The sequence below is a fragment of the Phaethon lepturus genome, unplaced genomic scaffold, assembly GCF_000687285.1.
Source record: "Phaethon lepturus isolate BGI_N335 unplaced genomic scaffold, ASM68728v1 scaffold4541, whole genome shotgun sequence".
Taxonomy (NCBI): domain Eukaryota; kingdom Metazoa; phylum Chordata; class Aves; order Phaethontiformes; family Phaethontidae; genus Phaethon; species Phaethon lepturus.
The window spans coordinates 428-8,892 of NW_010518356.1; the positions used below are offsets into that span (position 1 = coordinate 428).

The window sequence follows — 8,465 nt, forward strand, 5'->3', positions numbered from 1 at the left end:
TTTAAGATTGTGTTCAATATTTTCATCACTGAATGCCCATATTTGGCTTCAAAGTCTATTTAGGTACTAAAATAAATGACCTGATTTTTGAGAATGCATTATTTCTCATCTGACTTCGTAAGAGCTCGTAGGTACTTAGTGTTTCTGAAATTAGGCCGGTTATTTAGGTGCCAAAATCTGGAAACAGAAACCTTACTTCAGACTGACAAGTAGAGAATTTTGGCTTCGTCTGTGCTGCTGTGTTAATCAGAAACAATTCAGTCAGTAGGTAGCTTCTGGCAAACTTTTTTTTTTCCCCAAATCCCTGTAGGTTAGTACTTACCCATGATGTGCATGTAAGGCAATAGCTTTACTTCATTATCTTCATGCTAGTACAGGGAGGTAAGCAGAATTGTCTTTGGAGCTGTTAAGTATTTGTGAGACTGCATGACTGTATAAAGTTTATATGTCACGCAGACATGATTTGACTGAATTAAGTGCTCTCCAGAAGACCTTTCTGGTGACATTTTAAATGTTCTCTAAAATTCTTGTATGTTATTTGAAAAAAAAAGATACTTTGTTTGCTTACTTAAAAATGAAAGACAAAAAAAAGCATGTGACTTTCACTTAATTTTTTATTTTTATTTTAGGTTGGCATCAAGTACCAGTTTTTCTAATCAAGCAGAAAGGTATGGTAGCAAAGGATACCTTGGCCAAAATGAAACGATTACTCTAAAGCCTCATTCTCCCTGGCCCTGAAATCACCTGAATTTAACTTTTAAAAAATTTAGTTAAGGCTTGTGAGCAAGAGGAAAAACCTGTCCTTTCCCACTTGTTTCAAGTATCTCATGTGTTCTGAAGATGAACAGGAACCTATATTCATATGTATTGATCTTGAAAAAACTCAGATTCAGACGTAATTTAAAGATGCCTTAGGGTTTCCACAATTTCAGTGCAGTTTTTTCTAGCTTGTTCTGTGTTCAGTATTTGTCTTGATAAACATCCCCATACATTCAGTCAAGTGAATCATCCTTGGCCATAGAGAACCCCTGGTAGTGATGTCTCATTTGTAAATCAGATACTAATAGGATATATTCATTTTGAGAAGCTGTAAAAATGTTAATAAGTGCAGTTTATGAGTAAATAGATAATACTTAATTTTTTAAAATGAAAACATTTTATGAGTGATTAGGAAATACTTAATCTCTTGAAGAAAACAGCAAAATGCAAATTAATGTTTTAACGTGTGTGTTTACCTGTTGTTCATGTGTTTTATGGTAAAGCCAAGAACCCCATCCTGTATCACTGAAATACACAAGGTGAGACCAGGATTATATTTCAAACTCAGATGACTCACAAATAAACCTATGTGGAGAATCAGGAAAAATGCACTATTTATTGAGACTTAAATACTTTAGGTATGTGTATATAACTTCTTCAGCTCTGCATAGTCAAGCTGAAGTCATAAAACCAGCATGCTGAACTGTTTTTTGGTATCAGGACAGTTCTGCTTTTGACTGTCTCCCCCATAACTGAACACTTCCATAATTAAGAAGAATAGGATCATCTTTATTTTCTTCATGTAGTCAGCTTTGAGAAGTGTTTCATCTGCAATGCAATTTCTTTTTTCTTCTTTTTCCTTCCCTTCATTTCAGCATGATGATCCCTGGAAATGCTGCAGGTGTGGCCAAGCAATTCCTCCGTTGTGTGTTCCATCAGCTGGCTCCCAATGGCATTTTCCCCCAGCTCTTCCAGAGCAATATTAAAGGTAATGTATGGTACCTGAGTGCATTTCTGATCCTTTCAGTTACCTATATATGATTAGTTAGTGTAAAAATGTAATTTGAATTTCAGATGGAAGTTTTTTACGGACCTTGGCAACGTCTCTTATGGACTTCAGTGAGCTGAGTTCCATTGCTGCTCTGAGCCAGCTGTTAGAGGTATGTTGGCAATCAGCTCTGTTAATGGTGCTAGTTTTATTAGCATTATCGGGCATATTGGATAATTTCTACTCGTTCATTAGGAGTTCAAACTTACGTCACCAAAAGTAATGTAAATTTTTGTTTTGTCCTCTCTGGAAGCAGAATTAGGCTGTCCTCACCATTTTCCTTCTGGGTTTTGCTCTCACTGATAGCTTTTTTTTTTTTTTTTTTAAACTCAGACCAGCTCCTGGAGCTGTCCCACACATTGGTAGTGTGTGCCATCCCTTCACCCAGCACTATTTCTAGTTTTCAGAAACATTTCTGCTCATACATCTCAGTTCTCCCTCTCTCCTGTATCTGCTGGCAGTTTCTCAAGTAGTCCAAAGATTTATTGTCTGCCTTTTGCTGACTGCCTTCTGTGCTCTTGGCTTGTTTCTGCTGTAACTTTTATCCTTCCACTAGCACTAGTCACTTGCAGGTATCCTGCTCTTCCAAGAACATGGCAATTGCTTCATACAAAGGTTTTGACATCCCTTTAAAACTGCTTATGTCTTTCCAGGCCTGACTGTAGTACACAAGCCAAAAAGCATACATCGTCTACTGAACATTAATGAACACGTTTTGTTTAAAACTGTCCAAAGGAGAACATGGGCAATCCAGTGGTGAATACAAGTTCTGCTTTTTTTTACTGCCATACCGGTCTAAGCAGGTGATGAGTTAGGATCCTGCTTGTAACGTTTTGGCTCAAAATCTTTTGGTCAATACTTCAGGAACTGAACTAAACTTAACTGTCATGTATGCAGTTCAAATTCCCTGCACAACATTTTATCATTAGCATTACAGAAGAGCTAAGTAGTATTTGGTCTGAACAAATTAAGCTCGGCATTTCCAAATACTGTTTAAGGGACCATTTCTGTATGTGTACATTTGTTTACAGTTCTCATTTTTTTTCCCCAGGGTTTAAACAACAAAAAGAATTTACCAGCAGGGGGTGCAATGCTACGCTGTTTGGAAAATATTGCTACTTTTATGGAAGCATTGCCGATGGATTCACCCAGCAACCTCTGGACCACAATTAGTAACCAGTTTCAGACCTTCCTTACCAAACTCCCTTGTGTTTTGCCACTTAAGGTATGATGTATGGACATCTGAAACGAGCTATACTGCCATTGGTCAGGATGTACCGAAAGAGTGGGAAAGCTGTGGATGAGAAATCAGAGCGAGTTGTTGTAAATATTTTCTAATAATTCAACTAATATTTCCAGATGAAAGGATATATTGTATGTCTGATCCATCCCTTTAATTATATTTTCCCTGGGTAACAATAACAACCCTGACAGGAGTACTTTTCACCTCTTGTTGGCTTTTTTCCTTTACACTTTCCATGCCCTGTTTTTGTCAGATTAGAATACTGCATTTGAGAGAATCAGCATTTTGGCAGTAAAAATCCATCTGGTTTTAACTGTTAAAACAAAATAAACTTCCCAAGAAGTTTAGCACCACCTAATCAATTTGCTAAAAGTACACAATAGTCAGACAGGCAGAGAACTAAGACTACTGGGGATTGAGCCTCACCTGTTTGGCTGACCAGGTTGTAGTTCTGGCTGTAATCAGCATATAGTTGCAGAAACTGAATCTAGAAGCTTCAAGCTCTGATTTCTGAGTGCTCAGAGGACATACAGTGGGATCTTATCTCCTGGTGTGTACATTTCTGGATATCTTTCCAGTAAACACAGTTTCTAAGTCTTTCCAGTAAACATGGGATTCTGATGCTCTTATTCTGACTTTACTTCCTATGGCATGAATCAGCCCAGTGGCAATTTCTTCTGTGCAAAACAGTGTTGCACAGTATGAGCCAAGGGATCCAAAATCTAACTTTATGACTTATAGCATTGCTTTTAAATTGGGTGTCACCACCAAATTACATGATTGATATTAAATTCCTTGGCACTATTATGCAATAGTCAGATCTTGAAATCTCTTTGGATTTTGGTAAATTGAGGCACTATGCTGTAGCACTTACTAAGCCAAACAGGTAATAACCATTCCCTTTGCATACTAGCCATTCCAATCTGTTGCATCTTGTCTAATTGAAATAAATAAAAAGAAATTAGTTGGTTCTTAATAGTTCCAACTGCATATCTGCCATTCACAGAACATTTAGATGGAGTGTTTACTCTGATTTCCTTTTTATTTGGGAGAGGTGTCATTAGTGTTACAAATAAAACAATTGCTGGCTCCTGAACTTCCCATCTCCTGTTCCTTCCTGTAGGGTCAATAAATGACTCTCTGCTGTTCTAGATGTTTGCAGCAGGGATGAGGCAAGACAATGGATAGACCCTGAAAAGTCCCATTCGCTGCTACAACCTGCCTGATATATGCAGAAGAAAAATCTTACACCATAAGGAACAACTTTAGAGGGGCCTCTGGAGCAGCTATTGCCAGGGCGCATTCTGATGTTACGGGGTGTGAGTTGCAGCTCTGTCTTGGGGTGTGGGGAAAAATTAGCTCAGGACAACCACAGAAATACAGAATGAGGTAGATGGTTCATACCTCCTTGATAACCCACTCTTTTTTTAATTTTTTCCCCAATCCTTTTTTATTAGAGCAGAAATACATTTTTAGGAAATCTTTGTCATAAGAGGGGTAAAGTTAACTTTTCTAAACTAGCCTTTTTGTGAAATTTCATCATCTTAAGGCCCATGGTGTGGTATGTTACAACTGAAGGGGTATGATTGTCTGTTCAGGAGTAAGACAGTTTAGGCGAAGTAAGTAAAGATCCATCATCAGGGATCATTTTTCAGATTTCACCTATAACTTATTCATAGCTGCTACCACTAAAAACAAAATGTGCACAGAAAGGTACTAACTCTGGTTGTTTTGTGTTTTTTTTTTTTTTCCCCTGCCTTCAAATATGTTCACAGTGTTCTTTAGATTCTAGTTTAAGAATCATGATTTGCTTGTTGAAGATACCTACCACTAGTGCCACCAGGGTAAGTTCCAAGAAGACAAAACTCTGTTGCCTCAGATTTAGCCAGCCTGCGCTATTCTATGAAAATGTTCTTACCCCCTAGCTAGGAAAGTACTATATATAAGAATAAAATTGTGCAGTCCAATAATCTTTGGAGACTGGTAAGAGCTTTGGAATCTAGGTTACAGTAAAGTGTGGGTGGGATTACATTCCTGTGTGGGTGTGAATGTATATCCTTAAAGATTTGATGTTCTCTTTTTCTTTTTTTCCCCATCCTGTTTTTTTTCTTTAAGAAAAAAAAAAAAGCAGCAGATAATGAACTTCCTTAGGAGTTCTGCAGTACAATTCCACTGAGATCAGTGAGGTTTTACTGCACAAACACTACAGAATCTCTTGTATCTCCTAAGCATTGTGTCAGAGGTGAAACTATTTTCTGATTTTTTTTGCTTCTAATTTCTCATACAAGCATGAAGGCAAATGCTAGACAGAATAGCCATTTGACTGAAACAGTGTAAATCCCAGCAGGACTGCCTTTGAACTAAAAATAATGCTGTTCCATTCAGGTGTTTCAGAGTTGGAATGCTTTTTGTTTTGCTGAGCAACCAGTTAATTGATTTCTTTAAATCACATCATTGCAGAGTCTTCTGGAGCCTTTTTCAAAATTACTAAGCTTTGTAATTCAGAATGCTGTCTTCACTCTGGCCTACCTGGTGGAACTGTGTGGTTTGTGCTACCGAGCCTTCACTAAGGTAACAATGAGACCATATCTTCCTTTTAGGGACAAGTTAAAATAGGACAAAGTCCTACTTCCCTCAGATAGTATGTTTGTAAGTAAAGATGAAATCAGTTTCAAGTTTCAGACATGTCAACAGTTTTGTTGTAGTTTGGCTAATCAAGTAGTGATCATGATTCAGTGTCTTTTAATAGTACTGAGTTTCACACTCACGATATAGACACAGGTAAAGGGAACCTGCCAAAAACATTGCTCAGAAAAGTATTTTGGTGTGTTTTCGTGACTTGGAAATTTTTTTCTCTTTTTAGAGATGATATCTGGTATTCATGCATGACTTAAAATGTCTCTACAGTCATATCTTTCCTAGTGCACAAGTTTAGCCATGTACCTTGTACAGTAAAAACTTAAATATTCCTTCTAGTGCCTTTTGAGAGCACAGCTGTGAGAGGAGGCAAAAAATAGCTAAGTAAAGTGGAAGACTCCAGGTTAGGAGCTTCCCAGCTTGGATCCTGTTTCATTCTGTATTAGATATCTCACTTTGGCATGCATGGCTATAAGCTGTGTAGAAAAGAGAACAGTATGTGTGCACCTTTAAGAAGTTTTTAAGATTCCTGGATGAAAGCTATGGTGTACAAATAACATTCAGTTATTACTCAAGTTCATTTTTGTTGCTATTGGTAAGAAGTTGAACAAAACAAAATCCACAAAAAACAATCAAACCTTTTACTAAGGCCCTATATGCTGCATTATGTTAATGTACTGCACAAAAATGTTGCTTCAGCCACTAAGTGCACAGTTTTCCATCCTTGATACACTTGTCAAAACAGTAATTAATCCTCAGGAAATGTTCTCTCATCAGTAGCTACATGATTTTTTATATTGATAATGTAGAACTGTAACACAGGTTGCTTCAGTCTTGGTAAGACTTAAAATATCACTGGACAAACAGTGAAGAAGAAAATATAAAATCAATGACAGTCTCACAGAAAAACTGCTTGCTGTAATTAAACATATTGTTATTTTCTGTTTAATGCTTCAAACCATTCCATCTGGTAAAAGTTTTCCTTATTTTTCTAGTGGTGCAGTTTGTCTCATTTGAAAGAGAAGCATTTATGAAAGAAAAAAAAACCTGAATACAGAAGAGACTGTCCAGCTTTTGGAAGTAATTCGAGTTAGATCTGTAGTTAAGGCTTTGGCCAAGGCAAAGTGAGAAAAATGTTAAAGTCCAACCATGGGGTTTTTTCATTGAAATGAAGAAAACCCCATTTAAAACTGAAGCAAAGATGTTCCTCTTGCATTTGTGGTCTGATAAGACTCTTTCATGTACGCCTGCTAAAGCAAGTTGTGAAATACAGGAAATATTTCATTCCCTTCATGCTCTGCAGTTTCAGTTATTTCAAGAAAATTTTATTAAAACCATGGTATTAAAAAACCCTATGCTTTTCTTGCATGCTTCCTAGCTCAATTAATATATTGAGTACTTAACTGCACACAGGAAGCTTGTATTATAGCACTTGGTAAAATCTCTATCTTGATTTAGTTTAATGCAACCTCGTGACCCAGGAATGGAATCATTAGTGAATGATCTCCTGCAATTTATAGCCACAAAATGCTTAATTTAGTGGAACTCCACACTACATTATCTTTGTTATTTCTGAAAGCTTACCATGGTTTTGGATTAGAAATATCAAATTAATGACTGCCGTTAGAAAAAAACAAATCAGTTTTGATATCTCTGTTTCTCGACAGTGGAAGTCACTGTAGCCAACTAATAGTGTTGTTTGTGATAGAATACCACATAGAAGTGAATTCCAGAAGGCATATAATTTGTGAACATTGAAAGTATTCAGATTTAATTACTTGTTTTGCAATTTTGAATGTGCTGGCTGGAACAAAACACCAACTTTCAGCTAAGCTATGGAGTATTCTTGTCTTTTGAAAGACCAAGCCACTCTGACATGCACTTTGTAGAGGTCAGTGCTGTACAACCACTCCAAATCTTTTTTTATTTCCAACATTTTCCTAATACCCTGTGGCAGGAATATCTCACTTTCTCTTGTCTTGGAGCCTGAAGACTCATGTCAATCTGATATTTCCTTGTCTGAGTTTCTGTTCCAGGTCAGCAATTTGATTTTTTCAGTGCCTTTGGAACTCTCAGTTGAGAGTAGCATCTCTTCTGTGGATTGTAATCTTATCTTTAGTTTTCCTTTCAAGTATCTTAAGGACCTAAATGGACACATTTGGCTTTCTTATCTCGTGCAGCTGCAGAAGCTTGAACCTAAACTTAGCCTTTTGCTAGCATTCTGTTGATCCTTATTAAGTAAATGCAGAATGCCGCTGAATTGGACATCACATGATTTTGCTATTGAATTTTTTTACAGAATCTTGAAGTGACTGATCTTCAGTATTTGTAATTACTGTAGTAGCAACAGAGATAAAATCAAGAATTTTGCTTTATACTGGCTTATTTGGAGGATAGCATACCACTCCATTAAAGAACCAAATTTACTAATCTTATTACTAAGTTTGGGACCTGAGATATTGCTGGAAAAAACTTCAGTCTTTTCACTTCCTACACATAGACCTCTGGCAAGTCACAGTTTGAAGGTTGCAAGGCGTTTTTCTTATAGGGATGCATAGACATTCTAGTGAGTTAATTTGGCTGAACAGAGGCTGAAGGGGTTGTATTCTTGATTCTTTGGTCCCAGGTTTACACGTATGACTCCCCTGGGCGTTATTCTCATGGAACTAATACCCGTTTAGAGCTCTGTTGCTGAATATAAAGTTCTTAAAGTATGTATAAACCATATTTATATATATTTATCATCAGCAGAATGATAGGAATAAGTAGACTTCAGCA

General features: G+C 36.9%; 1 protein-coding gene across 1 annotated transcript in view; it reads left to right on the top strand.

Moving 5' to 3' along the window:
* Positions 1-629: 629 nt before the first annotated feature.
* The window catches only part of LOC104628196 (protein unc-79 homolog), a gene marked incomplete at its 5' end in the record, with an annotated part of 35,589 nt that continues 27,753 nt past the window's right edge, over positions 630-8,465 (top strand). The window contains 6 exons of the mRNA XM_010296700.1: positions 630-668; positions 1,635-1,747; positions 1,834-1,919; positions 2,859-3,032; positions 4,826-4,894; positions 5,511-5,621. Of these exons, the coding sequence (XP_010295002.1) occupies positions 630-668; positions 1,635-1,747; positions 1,834-1,919; positions 2,859-3,032; positions 4,826-4,894; positions 5,511-5,621 (592 nt within the window). The remainder of the gene's footprint in view (positions 669-1,634; positions 1,748-1,833; positions 1,920-2,858; positions 3,033-4,825; positions 4,895-5,510; positions 5,622-8,465) is intronic.